Source organism: Geotrypetes seraphini, chromosome 1 (genome assembly GCF_902459505.1).
Source record: "Geotrypetes seraphini chromosome 1, aGeoSer1.1, whole genome shotgun sequence".
Lineage (NCBI taxonomy): Eukaryota > Metazoa > Chordata > Amphibia > Gymnophiona > Dermophiidae > Geotrypetes > Geotrypetes seraphini.
In genome coordinates, this window is record NC_047084.1 from 243,227,565 (window position 1) to 243,252,566 (window position 25,002).

General features: G+C 39.9%; 1 protein-coding gene across 1 annotated transcript in view; it reads right to left on the reverse strand.

Moving 5' to 3' along the window:
* Window positions 1-25,002, reverse strand: part of SLIT2 (slit guidance ligand 2) — an 846,763-nt gene that overhangs the window by 231,253 nt on the left and 590,508 nt on the right. Inside the window, exons 7-9 of the mRNA XM_033948663.1 lie at window positions 23,005-23,076; window positions 21,453-21,616; window positions 7,372-7,510 (exon numbers count right to left, since the gene is read on the reverse strand). Coding sequence (XP_033804554.1) covers window positions 7,372-7,510; window positions 21,453-21,616; window positions 23,005-23,076 — 375 coding nt within the window. The remainder of the gene's footprint in view (window positions 1-7,371; window positions 7,511-21,452; window positions 21,617-23,004; window positions 23,077-25,002) is intronic.

Sequence of the window (25,002 nt, forward strand, 5' to 3'; positions counted from 1 at the left end):
TGACTTATGACCTATCCAAGTTATGACTGTTAGACCTTACGACGCGACTTCCACTCTCCAAAGTCTCGCAACGCAGCGTGATAACATATGCAGGGGTGTTGCACCACGTGAGTTGTTTTGGCGATTTCATGCAGTAAAAATGACAACGAAGAGCAAATTGTCTCTGTCCACTCCTCAGCCTTTCAAAAAGGAAAGAATGACCATAGATCTAGACACCAAAATGATGATAATAAAACAGTATGAAGGAGGACAGAAAATGAATGCGATCGCATGTGATATAAAATTATCACACTCTACTGTGTCGACTATTATAAAGGACAAAAATAGAATTCGTGAAGCTGTGAAAGGTTCTGCACCTTTGCGGTCAACAGTGATTATGAAGCAACGTACTGGGCCCATCCATGAAATGGAGAAATTGTTAAACATTTGGATAGAAGATCAAATTCAAAAGCGGACGCCCTTAAGCCTCTTTACAGTATAGTCAAAGGCTAGAAGTCTGTTTGGGACTTTAAAGTCAAGAATTTGTGGGTCAAGAATTTGTGGAAAGTACTGGTTGGTTTAAGAGGTTTAAAAATAGATTCCGGTTGCACAATGTTCGGGTAACTGGAGAAGCAGCGAGTGCAGATGAGGAAGGAGCTAAAAAGTTTGTTGATAGTTTAGAAGAAATAATCAAGGTGGAGGATTACCTGGCAGAGCAAATTTTTAATGTGGATGAAACAGGGTTATATTGGAAGCGGATGCCGGGACGCACTTACATCCACAAAGAAGCCAAAATCATGACAAGATTTAAAGCACCAAAGGATAGACTCACTCTACTGCTTGGAGGGAATATCAATGGGTTCAAGCTGAAGTACTTATTAATTTACCATTCTGAAAATCCACGTGCATTTAAGAATGTGAACAAGCACATTTTGCTAGTTTATTATAGATCAAGCCGTAATGCCTGGATGAACCAGGCTTTATTTGAGGATTGGTACAGTAATTGTTTTATTCCTCAAGTGCGTGAGTACTGTTTGGAGAAAGGAATCCCCTTAAAAATTTTACTGTCGCTTCATAATGTGCCTGGATATCCACATCACTTAGCTGATCTCTATCCCAATGTGAAAGTGTTGTTTTTGCCCCTGAACACTACACCAGTGTTTTTCAACCTTTTTACACCTATGGACCGGCAGAAATAAAAGAATTATTCTGTGGACCGGCATCGGTCCATGGACCGGCGGTTGAAGAACACGGGGCTAAGTCGTGGGCCAGACCCCACCCATCTCTACCCAATCTCCACCCCAGACCCCGCCCCCATAATAGTACTAATTGCACCTTGCACGTCCCTTGCCTCATCTGGAAGCCTTCCCTCTGACGTTGCAACGTCAAAGAGAAGGCTTCCGGTTCAGGTGCAGGATGCCCGTAGGAGCCACTGCCCGTGGCTTAGTGCACTGAATCAGTGAAGAAGAGGGAGCTGGCTCAAAGATAACACCACATTGATTGCACCGTGGACCGGCGGTTGAAGAACACTGTTTTGGGCCTGATGCATGTGAGGGCCCTGTGGACTGGCAGAAAATTTCTGTGGACCGGCACTGGTCCATGGACCAGTGGTTGAAGAACACTGCACTACACCACTTATTCAACTGATGGACCAAGGGGCGATTGCTACTTTGAAGGCAAACTATCTCAGAACCACTTTCGCCCAAGCTATAGCTGCTATAGATGGAAACAGTATAACATTCTTAAGTGTATAAAAAATCTTGCTACTGCTTGGGACTCAGTGACGGAAAAGTGTATGAATGATGTGTGGAAGAAGTGTGTTAAGTGCTATGTGAAAACCTTTGCTAGATTTAACAGTGAACAAGAACTTGATGAGATTCGTGAAGAAATAGGGAAACTGTCCAAAGACCTTTTATTGGAATGTGAAATGGAAGATGTTGAGGAGTTGCTAAACTGGGAATCAGGAGAACTTACGAATGAAGAGCTGATAGAATTAGAAGAAGAAAGAGTGGCGGAAGAAAAAATAAGAGAATTAGAGAAAGACCAAGAGGATGAGGCGCCACCCTGGTGCCCAGGGATTCCTGGACTTGGAAGTTTTGAACCCAAAAGCTGTGTGGATTGAGACAAAAGGGGCAGCTGGACTTTGAGTGACTAGAAGCCAGTTTTGGACTGTTTTTTGTTTATTTTTTTTCTTTCTTTGTTCCTTTTGCTTTTTGTGCTTAGCTGCTGAAAAGTGATTATTAGAAACTTGGATTGTAGGGCTGAGTGAGCCCGCATCAAACAGGCCTAGGTGGTTGCTTAGGTGGCCTATATGAATGGAACTAAGCAATACCTGCTAATAAAGGATTTTTTGCAATCAGCTATTTTGCTTTATTTATCCAATAGCAGTGTCAAGTGGTCATTCCCGGGAGCACTCGGTTTTGCGCCTGGGATGGGAGCTGGAATGCTGGAGTGCTAGTCAGATTCCTCAGCTAAATGCACTATATTTGCACACCTCCTAAGGAGGTTGGCCATTTCAACTAAATATAATCTATTTATACACTTTCCTGAAAGTTCTAGTTTCCTCTCTCTGTCAACGTCACAATTTCAGTCAATGTAGTCTGAGTAAATGACAGTCTTTATCCCATTCTTGAATTTTCCGTTGTCCTTTTCTTGCTTTAATTTCTTCAGTAGGGCATTCTAAACTAAACTAAACAAGAGGTTCATAATTGAAACAGAAATACATCTAAAAACCGGCCAATCAGTAAGGCAAGGCGTCCAAGTGTCAATAATCAAACCGGGTTTTAGACTATCTAAAAACGACTTAGGCCTTTTCAGTGCTGCTATATGACCAGAGCTAAAAGGGGCATTTTAGGAGGAGTGGTGAGGGTGGGATATGGGCGGGATGTGGGCTGGTCTAAACTTTGTCGTACTGCAAGTATAATCGAAAGTTTAACAAGGCTGCCTGGATGGAACTTGTATGTTGTGACTTAGGCCATGTAAAACCAGATCTAAGTGCCAAAAAGGTATCCAAAGTGACCAGATTAGCACTGTAGACACAAAGTACAGACCCCCACATATTGCCCCAGTGATCATTGACCCCCCCATACCATAAAATCTGAATAAAAACATACATACCTGCATCCAGAATATCAGCACCTGGCATAGGAAAGCCTAGTACAACAGCATAGAAGTAGCTTAAGTAGTGTGTGTGTGTGTGTGTGTTGGGGGGGGGGGGGAAACTAGTGAACCATGGAGAGGAGGACCCAGGCCCATAATCCATCTAACCACTGCATTTATGGTGGAACATGTGCACACCCCAAAGCCTACTGTACTGCCATTTAGGTGCCACCTGCAGCCGTGAGGATTATTGGGGTGGCAGACAGGTGGGTCTAGTAGGTTTTGGGGGGCTCACCATGACCTATAAGGGAGTTATGGTGAGATGTTTATGTGGCACCCTTTTTGTGAAGTTTGCAGCAGTGCCCTGTAAGGTGCCCCACTACTCTGTTGCCATGTCTAACTAATCTCCTCCCCTTTCGCACAAGCTCTCCCTCTCGTGAATAACACATTAGTCAACTCCTAGAATCTTACCTTCCAAAAATATTATGATTCCTAAATAAGCATCTACCTCACTATCCAACAAACTTCTTCGTCATTGTTAGGTAATTTCCCTTCTGTAACCCGAATATACTGATATTCCCCACTGAATCCTGTTATCACTTGATTCTCTGCTATGTAATTCTTTCGGAAAAATCCAGATATCTTATAATTGAATCCTCTACCACACCATGTAAAGTACATGAATCACTGTTATGTAATTCTCTAGGTAATCATTGTTACGTAATTCTCTCGGTAATGTCCAGATCTCTTCTAATTTGTAATCCGCCTAGAACCGCAAGGCACAGGCGGAATAGAAATCACTAATGTAATGTAATGTAATGTAATGTCTAGATGTCCAGTCCATTACTTTGCTGGCCCCTCCCATGCCCAAAAGGTCCTTTTCTAGGTGTTTTTGACCGACAAATTTTTGGACATGAATGGGGTATAAAGATAGACGATTTAGCGGTCTGGGCGATCAAACAGCTGGACGTACAGTTAGACGACTCTCGAAAAAACAAAATATTTTGGACGTATTTTTCGAGAATGGACTTTACACACTGATGACTTTGGACGACTAACGACTTAGGCCCAAAACGGACTTAGATATTTCTTTTGATTATGTTCCTCCAGGCTTATATACTGCATCTTATCTATGAAGATACAGCTTGGCACGGTTTACAAAAATTTTAAAGAAAGGCAAATATAATAAGAATTAGTAATTATATAGAGAGCATGTTGGGGCCATTACCAAGAACATTCTTGCTCTGGTGCTTTTATATTTGATGTTAATGCATGTCAGCTCATGCTAACACAGTGGGGCACTTTAGTGAATCCAGCCCTATATAAAAATTGTCAATCTCATTGCCACAACAAAAAAATTTGGATACTGACGTGCCTTTTCTTTCTACTGTTTTTTATATGTTATCAATCAAAACAGGAGAAAGGAACTATGTTTTATGAAAGACGCAAGGGACTCATAAAGGACTTATTTTTCAAGGAATATTACTTTGCAAGGCGTAAAGCCTAATGGGCTTTCGGAGAAGCTGGCAGCGCTGACTTCTTTCTGCTGTGGATCCCCAAACTCTGGAAACCGTCACACTGTTGCAACTACTGGCAATACCACAAAGTCAGCGCTGCTGGTAATGTGGAGATGCTGCTGGACTCTAAGGATAGCACATATAAAACCCTAACTTTTAAGATTTGCACAGTCACTACGCAAGTCACAGGAAATTAAAAAATCCAATAAGCACTGCATCTTCATTGAAGAAAATGCATAGGAAGTAGTCCACATCAATGGAAAGGAATATAAACCCCTCCCCAAAAGAGCAATAAGTAATTAAAGAAAACAAACTGTGTCAAATTCTTCCAATAAATTCCTCTCCTCCCCCATTTCTACAGAGAAAAATATCTTAAAAATAAATAATTTGTAATAAACAAATGGACCTGAAAACTGGAACGCTCTTCCGGAAGCTGTTATAGGGAAAAACACCCTCCAGGGATTCAAGACAAAGTTAGACAAGTTCCTGCTGAACCAGAACGTACGCAGGTAAGGCTAGTCTCAGTTAGGGCACTGGTCTTTGACCTAAAGGCTGACGCGTGAGCAGACTGCTGGGCACGATGGACCACTGGTTTGACCCAGCAGTGGCAATTCTTATGTTCTTATAGTAGCTATGCTGTTTACTTAAGGACTAATACCGCCAGCCACAGTATTCTATGTTTATTCAGGCTGCCACCTATGCCAGCTATGCGAAATACATGTATTTTTTTGAAGACCAAGTCCAAGACTTTAAAAAGCCTAAGCTTTCAGCCTTAGATTTAGCTTAATTTAGCAGCTAATAAATGTAGGCCTGACATTCATTTGCCTAGATTTATGAACCCAGTTCTGAAAAGCCGGCTTAAAAGCAGCCGCCAATCGCAAGTCAATCACATGATAGTGCCATTTAGAGAATCACGCCTTCAGATTGTAGGCCAGGGTTTTGAAGACCTACATTCCCTGCGGCTACCTTTGACGTGAATTGTGCCTCTGTACGCGCTATATGCCACTTCCGATGTTGTCCACGCCTACAATAGTGTTAGGTGCCATAAAACACCCGTGGAGGTGCAATTCTTGCACTGTTTTTTTAGAAAATCAGTTTAAAACGTCATTTAAATGGTGCTTTTCCACTTAATTTAGGCGACAATAGGGCATCTACCAGTGCCTAAGTTAAAGTGCTATTTATAGAATATGAGTCCTAATGTTTTTCCCCACCCTAAATGTCTCACTGTCATCTGCTTTTTTATGCTCCTAAATTTAGGGGTCCTTTTATCAAGGCGCGGTAGGGGTTTAACGTGAGGAATACTGCGCGTTAAACCACCTGTCGCGCTATTCGCTAACGCCTCCATTGACCAGGCGTTAATTTTTTGCTTTCCGCCGGGGTTAGCGCATGATGAAATGTCCGACGCGATAACCCCGCTAGCACGGCTTGATAAAAGGACCCCTTAGGGATTCATTAAACCGCCTGCCACGCTAGTCACTAACGCTTCCATTGATCAGGCGTTAGCTTTTTTGCTTGTCGCGGGGGTTAGCGCGTGATTAAATGTCCAACGCGCTAACCCCGCTAGTGCGGCTTGATAAAAGAACCCCTTAAGGATTCATTAAATCGCCTGCCGCGCTAGTCGCTAACGCCTCCATTGACCAGGCGTTAGTTTTTTTGCTTTCCGCGGGGGTTAGCACATGATGAGATGTCTGACGCGATAACCCCACTAGGGCGGCTTGATAAAAGGACCCCTTAGGGATTTATTAAACCGCCTGCCGCGCTAGTCACTAACGCCTCCATTGACCAGGCGTTAGTTTTTTTGCTTGTCGCGGGGATTAACGCATGATGAAATGTCCGACGCTAGCGCGGCTTGATAAAAGGACCCCTTAGGGATTTTACTGACATTTAGCATAAATTTAAGTCACTCATCTCCAAATTCTATATATAGTGACATAAGTTGTATGCGCAAATCAATGAATCACTGCCAATCACTGATCATTAACACCTACTAATTGATGCTAAGTCGCTCTAATTAGAATTTACATGCATAACTTGATAAGCGTGCTGTACAAAGTTATGTATCACGTCTAGTGTATGAATCAGAATATGGGGCGTGGCCAGGACAGGCGTATGGGTGGATCGTGGGCATTCCTAAAAGTTATGCGCACTGCTATAGAATACGCCCAATTTGCACACAGCTTAGGTGCAGGAATTTAGGCCTGGTTTTCTTTGTCCTAAATAGTTGCACCTAAAATTTATGACATGCACTGGCATTAAGGGCACCTTTTACAAAGCCGCAGAAGTGAGTCTTGTTACACAAATATGTTGTAGCCCTTAAGAATTGAACGGGCTGCGCTATATTTGCCACGCGGGTAGCCCTAAGTGTGATTCTATAAGGTGTGCATATCTTTTATTGAATCACGCTAAGTGCTATCCTGATCATTACTGATTTTCATGGTACCATATATAGAACCAGACCCTCAGCCTTAGAAAATTTTTAAAGAGGCTTATTTAAAAGCATAGCTCTTTCTGCTGTCATGTACTATATTACTATAAATTCTTTGAATATTAGGTTCAGGTATTTTTCCTGTGGCTTATTTTACAAATGTTGTGCAATCAGTGAGCCATTTTTGTAAATTAATCTGCTTTTGTAAACATCTCAACCTGGATGTTCTTTTAAAGAAGTGCAACTGCAAATTCATTATTCTGAATTTGTGCATTAATATACATAAACACAAAGAATACATTATATGTGGCAAAAGAAAAACAAACAAACAAAAACAAACTGTCAACTTACATTTCAGTAATTGTCTCTGGAAGGTTAGTTGGAATGTCAGTCAGGCCTTTTCCACGACAATCCACAATATTGTTACTGCAGGTACACGCAACAGGACAATGCAGGACACTGCAGGAAGGAGCCATGAAAGACTGGTGCCCTGAAACCAAAAGCAGATCATTAAGCATAATCTATAAAAGGGAAAGTCTTCTGGAGCAGGTTTTCTAATAATTCCTTTAGTTAAGGAGTGTAATTATGTGCAGACCAGAAAACATGCTCTCTCGACTGTTGGTCCTGAATACTGGATGTCCAACACCTTTGCTTTCAGGAGACAACTGAAGATTTTCTTCTACATGCGGCATAAGGAGTGATGCAACTTATGTTTGCGTTAAATGATGCTCTGTACTCAGTCACTAGTACTGGACTGGGTCAGTTGTTATATGGGTACAGAATGTAGAAGTTCTTTTGCAATGTTTTCAGGGTTTTGGTTTTTTTTTAGGGAAAAGCCTCCTGCCAGCAGAAAAAAATATCTTCCATGGAAATAACAGAGGAATGAAATAGCCATGAAAAGAACTAAATGGTTTGAATGAATGCTCTTATTTTTAAATGCGTCCTAATGTGAGCGAAATAGAAGAGGCAAAAATCACACAGCACTCAACTCAAATCTCTGCAGCAGGGCTAGAAGGTAGTGTAATTCAAAAGAGACCTAAAGGAGAAACATACTAGATAGGGCAGGGGTCTCAAAGCCCCTCCTTGAGGGCTGCAATCCAGTCGGGTTTTCAGGATTTCCCCAATGAATATGCATGAGATCTATGTGTATGCACTGCTTTCAATGCATACTCATTGGGGAAATCCTGTAAACCCGACTGGATTTCGGCCCTCAAGGAGGAACTTTGAGATCCCTGAGCAACACTTATGTTCTTATGTTCTTATTAGAAGTTTTGTGGAAGGGGTGAGAGAATAGTTAAGGGAATGGGGACTTGTACACCACCCTTTTGTTGCTTTGGCATTTCAAATCTGACATTTAAAGCGGTGGGCACTGGAGGATTAAGTGACTTGCCCAGGGTCACATGGAGCAGCACCAGGATTTGATCTCACAACCTCTGGGTGCAGAAGCAGCAGCTCAACCAGTGTGTGCGTGTGTGGCAAATACACACACACACACACTCCAAACACATAAGAGAATCTTGCTTGGAAAACAAACCTGGACTCTCTCAAGAACTTGGATATTGTAGAATATCAGGCACACCAAGCTATTTGTTCACAAAGTACCTAAGTCAAACAGTCATATTATGCAAATTAGATAGACAATGCAGGTTAAAGCAAATAAATTTAACAATAAAAAAAAAAAAAAGAAACACATAACTATTTCAGACTACCAAAGTTATACCATAAGTCATCAGCCACAAATTCTAAGCAATATATATATATAACGTATATATTTTGTAAGAAAAGCAATTTTTTTCATTTTCAAAAGTAGAAAGTAAAACCAACAAGAAACATGAAGAAGAAGAAATACACAGGGCACCTTTTACTAAGCTGCGCTAGCGATTTTAGCATGCGCTTAGCGTGTACTAAATTGCTGTGCGCGCCAGACGCCAACACCTCCATTGAGCTGGCGTTAGTTTCTCCGCATCGCACAGGGGTTAGCGCGCGCTAAAAACGCTACCGCAACTTTGTAAAAGGAGACAATAGACTAGAAACCGATATGCAATTCACACATTCCCTACCTGAATCTCCCCCCAACTCACCTATGTCCCCCCCCCCAATCCCAGTACCAAATACAAAACAGGAATAACATTACAGTAGGCTCTGGCTCATACAGTCCATTGAAAACGAAAGAGACCCCTCCCCAACCTCTCCAGCATTAGAAGAATCAAAAAGCAAAAAAGAAAACAAACCCCAAAATATATTCCTCTTGCTCACCCCAGATCCCCCCCTCCTAACCTCAAAACCTTTCAGGGAACAACCTTTAAAAAAAATTCAAAATGTCACTCCGGACCTTCGGCAGCAAAGACTGAGGGCTCCTTTTACTAAGCTGCACTAGCGTTTTTAGCGCGTATTAACCTCCTCAATGGAGGTGTTAGCGTCTAATGCGCGCTAAAACTGCTAGCGCGGCTTAGTAAAAGAAGCCCTGAATGTAAGAATCCCAAAACATATATTTTTAAATAATTAAGGAATTCTATGAGCATCAGAGCAGCATCGGAGCATTTAGAGCTCTAGGGTGCGGTAGAAATCTCTACCATGGCTTAGTTAAAAGGGGGGGGGGGGAGGGGGAGTTTCACAAGCCGATTGCTTTGAGTAGTTCATTTTTGAATAGTTAGTTGGTTATTTTAAGATATCATATTACATTCTTGCAATGAAAAATATTCCAAAGATGGCAGATGTAAAATATTAGTTTGTTGGAAGTTTGTTGCATTACATATATTTTTTCCAATGCGTTTTTGTGAACCTTGAATACTTTTGTTGGGTAAAATTCATTTTAAAGCCTTAACCTATGCAACAATATGATCTGAAAAATGTACTGGAAGCTAAGAGTGTAAGAACTGCCATTCTGGGACAGACCGAAAATCCATCAAGCGCAGTATCTGTTTCCAACAGTGGCCAACCCAGGTCCCTAGCAAGATCCCAAGTAGTAAAACACAATGCTAAGAAACTCAATTCATGCCTCCTGAAGAACATGTGCTACAGTTTGGTTTGCAGAAAAGATCCAGTCAAAGAAGCCCACTTTATATGAATAAATAATCTGGTCAATATTCAGTTATACACTTACCAGTGGCCATAATATATATAGGGGCCCTTTTACTAAACTGGTGTAAAATTTTCAGTTACCATGGCATAATGTGGGATTTTACTGCATCTCATCTACAAATTTTATGGGACACCCTTTTGTGGATGTTGTCAATGTTCTATTTTAAATACAATATATAGACCCACCAAAATAAACCAAAACGACACTGAAGATCATTTCTTTTCTCTTTTTTCTCTATTTATAGACGGGGGACAAACCTCAGAATATTGAGTATTAGATTTTCACCCATTCAGGGTTCTTTCAAAGAGAAAGACATTTCTTTTCTCTTACTCACATTCACATCACTGGCTTGAACCCATCCTCCCTACCTTCTTTCTAACATTAAATATAAATTGTATTTCTTCAATAATTTTCATTCAAATTGCTATTTCATACTGTTTAATGCTATTTGATACTAAAGGGACTGTGTAATTCATTCACAATACAGACTATTTAAACCTCACAGTTCATTTCAGAGACTCTGGACCGACAGTAAGTGCACTAGTTCAAAAGTGTACTAGTGCATTTCATAAAGTGCCATTCCAAAAGTGCATATGTGCTGTAAACTTTTAAACCTCATAGAGCTTAAAGTACTTAGCTTTGTTCTTATGCTCTTTAAGAACTAGGACCGTTGCTTGCTACTCTCAGTCCAATGTGGCCTACATTTCGCGGGATGAAATTACATCCCAGCTGCATCTGAACCGGCAGGAGTTCGTTTGTAGCCCAGATAAGCGTTGTAAAAAGACTCTTCCCTGACGCAGCGGGGATGTAATTTGATCCCATGAAACATAGGCCACGTTGGACTGAGAGTAGCATGCAACGGTCCTGGTTCCTAAAGAGCATAAGAACAAAACTAAGTACTTTAAACTCTATGAGGTTTAAAAGTTTACAGCACATATGCACTTTTGGAATGGCACTTTATGAAATGGCACTTTTAAGCACTAGTGCACTTTCTGTCAGTCGAGTCTCTGAAATGAACTGTGAGGTTTAAATAGTCTGCATTATGAATGAAATAAAATAGATAATTTATTATACTATTGTCCCTTGATATTGCAGTTTTAGAGGTCTATATGGGACCAATTAAATAAGTTATTAGAGAATCCAGTGGCTTTATTGTATGATACTATTTTATTTGGTACACTTATGAGAGCTAAGAATCAATTATCTGTGAGCAATAACAAGCTACTTTTTTGTAATGACAGGAGTTGCCATGCAGCTCATTTTAAAAAATTGGAAAAACTGGGATAGGTTGAACTATACATTCTGGTGGGAATCTCTATGTTACACCTTTAAAATGGAACATTGCATGGCCATACAACAGGGATGCTACAGGAATTTTCTGGATGTTTGGGAGCCATTGGCTAAATTTTGTAAGGAGGAATAAATGAGTTTTATTTCATAGGCATGTAAACATACACATCCAGGAAGGGTGGGGGGAGGAAAGGGAATTTGAATTTGATTTAGGGATTTCATGAATAGTTTCGTTAAGGTTTTATTTTAATTATATATCAGGTGGGAGGGTGGGAATAATATAATTGTACGTTAAAGTCTGTAAGCTCCATTGTGCTTGTTTTGAATTATCCATATTTGTGAATCATTTGTTGCATAATTGTTCTTGAAAACTTAATAAAGAATTAAAAAAAAAAAAAAAAAAAATTGCGAATAACTGAATCCACGGATGCTGAAACCGCAGATTCAGAGGGAGAAGTGTAAAACTCTGTGGTTAAAAGTTCAAAAGAAGCCTTTAGCTGTTAATCTTCAGTACAGATTAGATCCATATGAGTCTATTTCACTAAAATTGGAAGTGTAAGTGACTCTCCTGCCCTATTATGGTTCAATTATCTCTCCCAATAAATTGCATATTTTTTAGTTTATTTTTTTATGATTTGATTGATGTTTTTGTCTTTGTGGAAATTTGTATATGTTTGATATTGTGATCTACCTGGGCTGTATAGGCAGTATAAAGTGAGGAAACAAATAAACAAATAAAAAAAAATGATAAATGATTGCTTGGTGAAGGTGAGTCCTTCAATAATTAGATAACTGACCACCATGGTATTGTGAACACATAACTAGGTACACCTTACCCCCCTCTTCTATTAATCTGCACTAGCAGTTTTTAGCGCAGAGAGCCACGCTGAATGGCCCATGCTGCTCCCGACGCTCATAGGAACTCTATGAGCATTGGGAGCAGCACAGGCCATTCAGTGTGGCTCCCTGTGCTAGAACCTGCTACCGCAGTTTAATAGAAGAGGCCCTTAGTCACTCAATCTCCTCTAAATATTGTTTCAGATTTATTTTGCCAAGCAACTTGTGGCTTAACAAGTTTAAAACCAAGTCTCCAGTCGTAGCAGTATTTTGCCTCGAGACTACAACGGGAACTCAGGGCAGCCATTTTGATGACGGCTCTGCATGGGGCAGGAGTGTAGGAAGATCGCTCCTGTCCCGCATCACTGTTAGACCACCAGGTAAGGTCGGGGACACAGGTGGGAGGCAGGAGGGAGGTAGGGGTGGGTCAGAGCCAGCCCAAAAACTTAGTTGTGATTTTTCCCTATTTGCGGGCCGGCTCTGCACCTAACCCCGCAAATATTGAGGGTATGCTGTAATTCTTTTTAAAAAATTTTGAATCCTCCAGGGACAAAAAAATACCTACTGTGACTTCCCTTACTCTAGCTAGTTAAGAATTACTCAATTGGAGCATCTTTCTGTATCCTATGCCAAGTATCAGATCTAAATAACTCTTCCCATCTTTTTGGACTTGATGTCCCTTCCCTTTGTGCAATTGGAGTTGGGCTTTCATTTATTTATTTATTTTTTTTTTGAATATATTTTTATTGTAGGAACCAATCACGAAGGTCCTTCCCTAGGCCCATCTAACACATGCCCAGGCCATGCCCTCTTGCCATATGAATGTATAACAGTTTTAGACATCCATTTTGTGGATTTATAAAAGCAGGATTTAAATGTCCATGCACTATGGACATATAAATGCCAGTTTTCAAAAGTCCAAAACACAAATCGAGTTTCTAAAACAACCACCAAAGTTATATCTGACAAAATACGTTTCTACAATTCCTGGGTACAAAACGGTGTAAAGTCCTAGAGATCGCTTCATTCTAACATAGCAATGAAATTCATATGAGCATAATAGTATAGCTGTGTTGTCTTTACATTTTCTGTTCATAGCACTTTAAAAAAATCTAGCCTGTTTTTAAGAAGCTAGCATCTGCATTTTTTCTTCAAGGGCCATGGGCTACAGTAACCTCTATTCATCAACAGAAAAAAGTACAGACTCTTAGTAGCTATTAAGATGTTTTATTGTGCATTATGTCAACACTGTAAGTCGCATATCATTCCATAATGTGCACTGTTATTTGAATATTTTTTTCTGCTGAAATTATCTATTGCCTATGTTCAGATTGATCTTGCTGTACACTGCCTTGGGAGAATTACTTCAAAGAGGTGATAAATAAATCCTAATAAATAAATTAAATAATACAGTATTTTCAGTGCTTACCCTTAGCTATTGTATTATTTTCAGCAATATTTTGCTGACATGTGGAATTAATGCAATCCTTCTGTAGTTGTTACAGTTCTTGGCGTAACCTTTATTCGGTATAGGTATGAACAGTGACCTTCTCCAATCGGTTGGCCATGTTTTTTCTTTCCAAATCTGTTGACACAGTCGAGTGAGGGCCATGGTAGCACCTTCTGAGCCTTTGATTAATTTACTTGGAATACCATCAATTCCAGGTGACTTGTTTTAAAATAAAGGTTTAATTGCTGCTATGACTTCTTTTAAACTATTTGGTTCTTCTTCAGAATTGTTTCCTGTTCAATTTCCCCAATGTTAAACTCATTACCTTTTTTTGTATAGAAAATGACACCACAACTATGCAACATAGTAGGCAACCGCACAACAGATGAAAGCACAGTGCCCAACAAAAGCTCAATGCCCGACAGTATGACGCAGGACCTACTCCTGCTAGAGCATTGGTCAAAGTCTTGGCAACTAAGTTTCAATGCCAAAAAAGAAAGGTCATGCACCTTGGCGGTAAAAATCCATGCAGGACTTACACCCTATTTGGTGAGATCCTAGCAAGGACTGTAGCAGAACATGACTTGGAGGTGATAATTAGCGAAGACATGAAGACTGCTAATCAAGTGGAGAAAGCTTCATCTAGGGCTAAACAAATCATGGGCTGTATCCGTAGAAGTTTCGTCAGCCGTAAGCCTGCGGTCATAATGCTGTTGTTCAGATCCATGGTGAGACCCCATCTGGAAAACTGTGTACAATTCTGGAGGCTGCATTATCAAAAAGATGTGTGGAGAGTTGAGTCGGTTCAGCGAATGGCCACCAGGATGGTCTCAGGTCTCAAGGATCTCCCATATGAGGAACGACTGGGTACGTTGCAGCTGTACTCACTCGAGGAACGCAGAGAGAGAGGAGACATGATTGAGACGTTCAAATAAGTCACAGGCCGTATCGAGGTGGAAGAGGATCTCTTTTTCCTTAAAGGACCCACGGCAACAAGAGGGCATCCGTTGAAAATCAGGGGTGGAAAATTTCATGGCGACACCAGAAAATATTTCTTTACCGAAAGGGTGGTTGATCGCTGGAAAAATCTTCCACAACAGGTAATTGAGGCCAGCAGCATGCCAGATTTTAAGAAAAGATGGGATTAGCAAGTGGGATCTCTTCATGGAGGTAGTTAGGGGGTGGGCCATTAGTGTGGGCAGACTAGATGGACCGTGGCCCTTTTCTGCTATCATGTTCTATGTTTCTATATTCTTTCCATCTCTTTTTAATGTTTTCTGGATCATTCAATATCATTCCACTGGCTTCTTTAAGCATCCTCAATCTGGCTTCTTTAAGCATCCTCAATCTGGCATGCCACAATCTCTTTTTTTTTTTTTTCTTTATATTTACTGAAGTTTTTACATTATTCACAAGAATATTCCTCTTGTACAAGTAAAACAGAAAATGAAAGAACTTAAACATACTCGCATACTGCTACAAGGAAAATAGTCCATATTTCTTAGACTAACTCAGAGGGGAGAGGAGATTGAATAAATTGAAGAGATATCAAACTTAAGAAAATGACAATAAACTTGAAAGGCTTAACAACATTTAACTCCCTCTTTCCTTCCTGCTCTTAAACATTCCCAGTAGCCAGACCTTTCAAATCTAAAAAAGCTCATAATTGTTTTGGTGTATAATAGACATATTTAATACCTTGATATTTAATCAAAAATTTACATGGATAAGCTAATAAGAATGTCGCTCCAAGGGTCAAAGTCTCTACTCTCATAGCTAGGAATAGTTTTTTCATGCCTGCGTTGTTCTCGTGACGTCAGAGAACATCCATACTTTCCTAAAAACACTAGTTGAGGATTTCAAAAATACAATCGCATAATTGCATTCATATCTTGTTCAAAGACAAAAGATATAAACAATGTGGCCCTCTCTGTGGATTCAGAAACAGAGGTTTCTAATAATTCAGTAACATTGAGAGAGTCTGTTGGTAAAAATCCCTCTGCACCTGGGACGGTTCCTTCAATTTTCTTTTTTGGCAAATAGTAGATTCTATTCAGTGGAGGTAAATGTTCAGAGGAAAACTTTAGTATTTCAGTTAAACACCTTTTCCACATTTCAATAGGTGTAACCCCCAAGGCCTTTGGGAAATTCAACGGACGTACATTTAATCTTCGGTTATAATTTTCCATTTGTTCAATCTTTTTACTCAAAATTGTTCGTTCCTTTATCAAATTGTTAGTTATAGCTTGAATATTTACCACATTGTCCTTAACTTCTTTTATCTCTGTTGAAAAGTCTCCTTTGTTTTTTTCCAAGGATTTACCCAAAGCGTCTACGATACTTACAAGTGTCAGTTCTTGTGAAGATCTGGCCACCTGGATGTTTAACCGCTCGAGAGAGTCCCAAATCTTCTCGAGGGTAATCGCCTCAGGCTTTGTTAATTCAGAATTAGCAACAATACTGGCTCTCACTGCTTCCTGCTCTCCTTCCATTCTTGCGAGTCCAAGCCCCTGATACAGGGTCTCCCCAGCGCTCACTTCCACAGAAGGAACCTCCGATTGGACTGCAAGTTGAGCAGGGTGCAGGGGCTGCACAGCTCCGGAGGGGAGAGATAAACCTCCTGCTCGAAATCCCCAGCCACTCTTCCGGTTGGAGAGAGCCCGAGCCTACCTCCCAGAGCATCGGGGCCAAAAGAAGCTGCGGCAAAGTCCAGGATAGAACGCTGGATAGGTGTAGAAGTCTGGGCCGCAGCGGGCTCAGCACTGACACTACCCTACGTTAAAGGAAAAAGCTCCTAGAACGCTGGTAAAACCGCCGGCTTCATGCTGCCGCCATCTTGACTCCTCTCCCGCAATCTTTTAACCTCCTCATAAGCTAATCATACTGGACTAGCACAAAACTGGTCTCCTTTAAGATCTGTAACTCATCAAGTCACTAGGATTCGAGCATGAGTCGATGGCACCTAACAATAACAACCCTTAGCTATTAATATGAAATTATCGGAAGAGCAAGACTTGAACTACAACTACTCCACAAGTTAGATGTCTCAACAGCAGCCATGGTAACAATACTGAGCTGGGCTGTCAAGTCAGTTCACAATCAAGTTTTGGGATAGAGCAGTTTATATAAACATTTCATTGACTACATAAATAAATATCACTTTTTCATTTCAATATTTATTTATGCTTTGGAACCTTCTGGTTCTCCAATTCTACTTAGAATCTTGACATTTAGAGGGAAAGTTATCATTGTGGGCTTTATCACAAATTCGGTTATTTTAGCAATTTTTATGCAAATTCGGTTATTTTAGCAATTTTTATGCAATTTTAGCATTTTTATGCAATGAGACCCTGTGCTATATTAACCTGACTTGTAGTAAAATAACCCAACTTTCTCCCCATAATAAATTTTAAACAGTGCTCTTGACTTGGATCGAATTGAAATAACAGAAAATGGTTTGGCTTCTCTAACCAGCAATGCCACCTTAAAAGCGGCTGCCGATCGCATGTCAGATCATTTTAAAGAACTGCACCTCTGGCAAAGGTAGGCATGGAACTTTAGACCAGGGTTTTCCAGGCCTACATTTATGGTGCCTACCTTTCTGTGAATTGTGCCTCCGTAGGTGCTTTAGGCTGCCTAACACCACTTCTAGAAATAGCCACACCCACACCCACAGTGGCATTAGACGGCCTAAAGCACCTATGGAGGTGTAATTCTGGTGCCTTGAAACTCAGTTAAAAACATTGTTTAAACAACATTTTTTTAAATGAGTTTGGGTGCCTACCGGCACCTAAAAAACCAGCACCGTTTAGAAGAAATTTGGCAACCCTAGTGCTTTGAGATGTGCATGAAAATTTGGTTGTACACCCAATTTGTACATGCAGCTTAACTGAATGAACCAATTAGTGCTGATTTTTGGCAACCCCAAAGCAATTATTAGCACTAATTGGATTTTAATTAAAAGTTATGTATATAAATGTAGGTGCAGGATCTGTGTGTAAAGTAAAAAGGGGGTGTGGAAATAAGATTTGGGGGCGTTCCTAGAATTTATGTGCCTAAATATAGAATACTGGGGGGGATCTATACCATGTTTTGGTTGGTGCAAATGGACGCGCCTAAAGTTAAGTATGATTCCTGGCTGGAAGCACTATTCTATAAACCACAATCAATTCTAAGCACTGTTTATAGACTAGTGCTCAGTGGCTTCTTATGGTGCCAATTTATTTAGGTGCCATATATATAATTCAGTTCTTTATGTGTAGTAAACAGGCTACTGAGTGACCACGATAAGGGGTTTCGCAGGAGTTTGCTTGATACCTTGCATCATCCCACACATTACTTGTGTTTTACAAATGTTTCTGTCAAGGCGCATGGCATGGATGAGGAACTGATGTAGAAGCATTATCCAGGTAACATGCTGCACTTACAATGCGCTAACTGACTAGTGCACTGATAACTGCATGTACCACACGTTAATCGGAACATCAATGCATGACTTGTAATTTTTAAAAAATGTTGTTTAGTAAAAGAGCCCCTATGTGTCCATATATTTTTCATGCAAAGGTTTTCCAGAAAGAAGTTTCCAGAAAGAAGTTTCCTCTTTTCACCCCCTGTGGTCTAACCCTCAATATACGTATGTAGATGAAAATCATAACCCAAGGGCACTGTACAAAGAGCTCATCGGTTCAAGCACTGGGACCCTTCCTTTTGTGTTTCCCTCCCCTACTTTTCTATTCATATTGTAGTTCTTCCTCTTCCCCACACATCCACGTCATGTCTTCACACACTTCTGTCTTTTTGGATTCTTTACTGTAAGCAGCTTAGACATTAAAGGGCAAATTCTATAGGAAGCGGCCAAAAGTTGGGCGCCGATATAGGCACCGTTCAGCGTGATTCAAGCACAACTGGGTGCTGTTTAGTGAATCACGCTGAATGATGCCTATTTTGGAGGCGCCCATTAAATAGGCCAGCTCTAGGCACGCCTAAAAGTTGGGCGCCCATACGAGCGCTTAAGCAGGCTTAAAGAACAGTGATTCTGTAAGAAGGCGCCTAACACATATCCACGCCCACGCCTAATATGCTTAGCACCTATTTTTTTAAGGCTGCCTACATTATTAGAGGCGCCTTGTTACAGAATTGCGCTTTCTTGGTAGGCGCCTATGTTTCAATCAGTGCTGATTAAAAGGCTTAATTGAGCTTGCTATTCAAATTGGCGCCTCTGAAATAGGTTCCTAACTTTAGACGCTGGTTACAGAATTTGGGCCTATATGATAGGTGGGATATCAAACCCTAATCAAACTTGGAAACTTGCAATGGATAAAATAAGCATCATGCATCATGTACAACTGTTACTGTTTAAGCTACGTTAGGATTTTTTTTAATCGCAGGCTGCTGCAGTAAAAGCTCTGACAATCATAGAATTCCTATGCGCGTCGGAGCTTTTACCACAGCGTCCTGATATAAAAAAAACTCTAACGTAGCTTGATAAAATGAGAGTCTTAGTTATTTTAGTATTCCTATTCTGAATCTTCTGAATCTCCGAGGGCAGCCATCTTAGCCAAAAAACAACAACAAAACAAAACGCAAAATGCATTACTTCTTTACACTGGCTAAATCTGATAGCCCATGTAAACTGTCCGGTATCATAAGCAATATCATCAATAGATTAAATTTCACGTGATATCATTAGCAACAACAAAAATGCACAAATAATCCCCCTGGGGTTACCTACAAGACACTACAAGGAAGGAAGCTGGGCAGCGCTGGGTAAAGAAGCTGTGGCAAGACTTCAAGTGTGCTGGACAAAGGTTTTGTTATTTGGAAGAGGTTAATGGAGTAGAAGTGGAAGTGGGGCCATCAATCAGACAAGTGAAAAGGGTGAACGGTGGAAAGTGACACAAGTTTTCCATCCAATAATCTGATAAGTGCGACAATAAATCTTACTGTTGAGAACGCAGGTCACAAATGTTTCATGTGCTTATTCTGATTCCCAATGGATGTCTGCATGCCATGATTTCTAGGTGGGAGGGGAAGGAAGGGAGAGACGAGGGACTGGAAACACCAGAGAATTTCCCTAGCTATTGTTATATCTTTATATTTTTACAGCAATAAAGTAATGGGCGGACTGCTATCTATCATTTAATTCCTGGTAGAATTCATTAAAAAAAAAATCATAAAAAGATTGAAGTTTAATTTAGATTGTAGTTTAGAGCTGGCACACTCGGGTTCAAGTTTGCACAATAAATTATTACTAATGAAGGAATGCTAGACAATCCCATCCAGCAGGTAAACTTTGATATACTAAGTAAACACCAACAAGCCCGACAGGACAGAGAACCCACGGGTATAAAACAGTACAAAAGGAAGTGGGAATGGACAATGAGCACCTCCACTGAAGAACACTGATGTAAAACCAACTTGTTTATTTCAGAAAAGGACACAAGCAGAAGCTGTGGACCCGACACAGCACTGTGTTTCGGCGCCTAAGGAACGCCTGCATCAGGGGTCACTCGGTCCAACTAACATGCCAGAGTAACCAAAATCACTGAAAAGGTTTTAATACCATAAGTAGATGCAGAGAAGCCAAATGGCTGTAACCCATTATAAACCTAGTATTTGAAATTCCATACATCATTAATCCTATCCTGATCTATAAATGTTTGATATAATCAGTAGCCGCGTCGGCTAGTGAAACGAGCAGCGGTTATTGTCAAACAGTTATGGAATCCACTTCAAGAAACTAAGGGCTCCTTTTACTAAGCTGCAATAGCGGTTTTAGAGCACGCTTAGCGCATGCAGAATTGCCGCGCACACTAGACGCTAATGCCAGCATTGAGCTGGCGTTAGTTCTAGCCGCGTAGCGCAGGTTTAGCCTGTGCGGCAATTCTGCGCACGCTAAAACCGCTATCGCAGCTTAGTAAAAGGAGGCCTAAGAAATTCAAGAAATTCAAGAAATAGAAGAAATAGAAATTTCCTGGGATAAGTAACTGTTTAGATTGCTTATACAGAATGGATTTAGCATTATGCCTCTCTTCTACTAAACTGCACTAGCGGTTTTAGCGCGGGGAGCTACGCTGAATGGCCTGCGCTGCTCCCAACGCTCATAGGAACTCAATGAGCATCGGGAGCAGCGCGGCTCTCTGTGCTAAAACCGCTAGTGCGGTTTAGTAGAAGAGGCCCTATGTGTATCTTATGTTACACTTGTTGAGAGTTTTAAAAACATGAATAAAGATTAAAAAAAAAACAAAAAAGAAGAGGCCCTATAGCTTTCAAAATAATCATTGTAAGTTTTGCTGATTCTGAGCATAAATAATCTGTAAGGTGTCAATTATACAGACTATTTACACCACACAAAGAGTTAATTGGTGGGTACCCATTACAATCAAAAAGAACATACTGCTATACAATATGTTTTAAAAGAAAAAATAGAAAATAAAAAAGATTAATTAAATAAAAATAAATTAAATGAACTAAGGGGTTTTAGCCTGTGACGTGAGCAGGAGCCAGTGAATTCATTCCCTGTATAACCCAAATTGGGTATACCGCTCCATATTCTGAGGCTTTTTACCCTAAAAACGGATCAAATAAATAGACTTTACAGTTCTATTTCTCATTACCAGTGGGGTTTGTTTGTATGATTTAGTGTAAGATACTCGTGGACCACGTAGACAATCTCTTTCTCTTGTTTGATATAATCAGTACCCATAAGTTGCTCATTGCTGTTCAGCTGGGATCAGAAGAAGGCCATATTTTACGAGCGTTATATTCTCTTACCTGTGCAAACATATTCGCGTTTTTGAACCTCAGCTACATTGTGCCCTCTCAGGTGGGCAGGTCCCATGCACTGAGTGTAGAGGCCAACACGCGGTCGCTGCCGCAACCAGTCCGACAGCCAGGCGAGGTGGCAGTCACAGTATAGGTTGTTGGAGTGAAGTCGGCTGGAACGAGAGGAATCAAGTCAATATGCTGAAATTAGCAGGAAATGCAAGTGACACGGTTGTACGGACCTGAGCGATTTATTAACATATCCTAATGAAGAATTGATCTTTTTCATCTTTCATCTAAAATCGGAACGCTTGCCTTTACCTAATAATGTTCTTTCATTTGGCAAGTACACACTGAAATCCAGCAGCAGAAAGCTTCTAGCTCTGGTCTAATTAATTTTAAAAGTAAATCGGGGTTTGCTAACATAAAATTGAGTCTTTATAGGACTCCCTCTCCTTCTTCGTTGTTAGCTAAGCAAACATACAAGAGCTTGAAAACAGCCATAGAATTCTTCAGCTTAGGGTTAAACAAAGAGGAGAAAAGGCAAAAAAAAGAAGTCCAAAGTAAATTGCCTTATAGTGGAAACATACAACAGGCAAAGAAAAAATGGTAATAAAAGATCTGGCTCCCAATTAGAAATATCAGTAAGTCTTGCTTTATTAGTCTCTATAGAAACTGCCCACAAAATCCTTTTAGCAGGTCACATTCATTTTTTTTGCTGAACAAGACAGAATAATTCAGAATAGCATACTCCTTTCACATCCCTTTTCTGATTTCCTCCCTTTTTGTTTAATCACAGAAAAGGGGATTAGCTCTCTCTGGCCCCTTGGGACCCATGCTGAATGCAATGCTTGAAATTAAAAGACGCAAATGGCAGTGAGTGAAGGAATTAAGTTAGTCGCCTCTGTGTTGGCAGGGACACAAGATCATGGCTTCCTTCCAAGAGCCAAAAAGCACTTTGCCATTAATAAAATATCAGACAAAGTATTCACTAAATTAGGTAAATTGCCTCAGACTGACTTTTATGTTTTCTCAAACTACAGAAAAAGACATCTACAATGATAAATCAAAGCCTTACTTCCAGCATTGTCCATGACACTGTAATATCATTTGAACCCCTTTTTACTCGATGTGCTCAATCCTAACCAAATAACAATAATGAACATTAGAGCACAGGGCTCAGTCCGGAAAGTTAATTTTATGTTGCTAAGACTGCTAGAGAGCCAGTTAAGTTTAATTAGGTCTGCTTGCAGTGCAGTAATTAGAGCATAAAGATTTCCCATTTATCATATATGACAGTTGGTCAAAGATTCATTCGACATCTTAAGTAACGTCTGACTTACAGAAAAGGCAAATACATTATTTCTCAAATTTAAAATGTATCTGTCATGCAGAGGTCGCACAGTTAAGTTTAGTATACTGTCCCAATCCCTCAAGGGTTTCCCTCAGAAGTCTCACAAATGTTCTTCAAAAAAGATGGTTCTATTTATCTAGGAATTTTTATGGAGATGCTGAAAAGGAAGAAAGGAATACATTAAAAAATCAAGTAATGAATACTCACAAGGTTCGTAGTTTTGGCATATGGTTGAAACTTGCCACTGAGAGTCGAGTGATGTTGTTATTGTTGAGTGTACTGTGAAATATAAAGAGATTATGTCAGTGCACAAAGGGGGAACAGAAAAAGGAAAAGGAAGAACCACTTCTCCGCAGGAGAATCCAAACAAACCAAATGGAGGAGACAAAAATGGCGTGCAAATATAGAAGTTTATTCTTTGAATAGAAATATCCGACATGACACATGCTTCGACTAATGGCATGTCTCAGGGGTCCCAAAAATGGTCTCAATATATTGAATATGGAAGACAAAGAAAAGATGAAATATTGATGAGCACATCGAAAAACTTGATTGGCAAGTTGCAACCTGAATGTCGGTATATGAAAAACAACATATTGTCGAGTTACAATGGTGGATGTGATGAAGCTCATCGCAGCCACCACTAGAGCTCAACAACAAATTGTTCTTCATATACTCACTTTCAGGTTGCCAATCAAGTGTTTGGGTGTATATCAATAATTCCTCTGTTGCTTGTCATAAGAACATAAGAATTGAGATGATTCGTCTGGATTCCTGAGGCAGTCCATTAGGTCGATACATGACTCGTGTCGGGTCTTTCTATTCAAAGAATAAACTTCTATATTTGCATGTCATCTTTGTTTCCACTGTTCTGTTTGTTTAGTGTACAAATATTTTGAATCTCATCATATCTTTATTTAATCAGAATGAAGAAAAATTCTACTTTATTTTGGGGGAAAATGCAATCAAAATGCTTTCTCAGCAACAGATGAATACGTACGTCGGAGAGATTATCTGTGGAGTTTATATACAATCAGAAGTTCTCACAAGGGATCTTCAAAACGTTTCCACACTTTTATTTTTTAAAACACTATTTATTAAATACACGTATCTCAAAAGCAAATTACATCACTTTTCCACATAATCGCTCTGTTTTGCCTGACTGACTAGTAACATGACATTCTACGGCACACCCTCTTACTACTTCTCCTGCCCCAACCATTCCCCAGGAAAATATTAAAGTGCGGAAACTTTTTTAAGAACCCTCATATTAATGCAACAATTCTTCTACAAAGCCTTTTCAAACCTGCTCAAATTTAAGATTGAACAGTTTGTATGTCACAGCACACTTTTCAACCATTCCACACAAAATGACAGAGAACATTGTTCATTAATGAACAAAGGAGATATCAGGAGTACACAGATCAAAGCTATATATTTAGTTTCTGAGAAAGGGATTAAAATTCCCAAAATTGTTTAATTTTTCTTTTTTTCTCTCTCTCTCTTTGGACCTTGAAAGTTTAAAAGTAAGTATAAGTGAGATCTTCGAACAAGGCTTGTGCTATCTGCACATGTTCGTAAAGAGCTTTCTAATGAGTTTGAATTTGATTAGACTCCTATCTACAGATCTCTGGTCTGTGTAATAAACTGATTTGCTGTTTAGAGAGGGAGAGCACTACCTAGATGTGATTAATTTTAGTTTCCTCTAGATTCTGCATGTCAAGAGAAAAAGAAAAGCCAACAAGAACAAGCAATTCAAAAGGAGAATGAGCCACGTTGACTACAAACACAATCCTTAAGAGGCATGTACACTCCTTTATATCTTGCCAAATTGAACATTTAGACTTATGCCATGTAGTTTAAGAATTCTAGATAATAGCAAATATGGTATCATCAAAATGGGTGTTAACCACCTGCTTTTATGAATTTTACTGTTCACCATGTCTTAAGCCTCATCTTTAGGTAGATTTGCCTTTCATCTGCATGCCACTTTGATGACACTGCTGCTGTAGAGATACCCTCACTTTTTTTTTTTAATCTTTACCTTTTTTATTGAAAATACCACAGCTTACACATTTTTACTCTTTCACTAACTGACATAATTCTCTTCTTCTTGGCCATCCTCAGTTTCAAATTTGCTGTCTTCACTGTTGTTTTCCATATACAGTAATCACCTTCTCACATATTCCATAAAGCAGAATTATC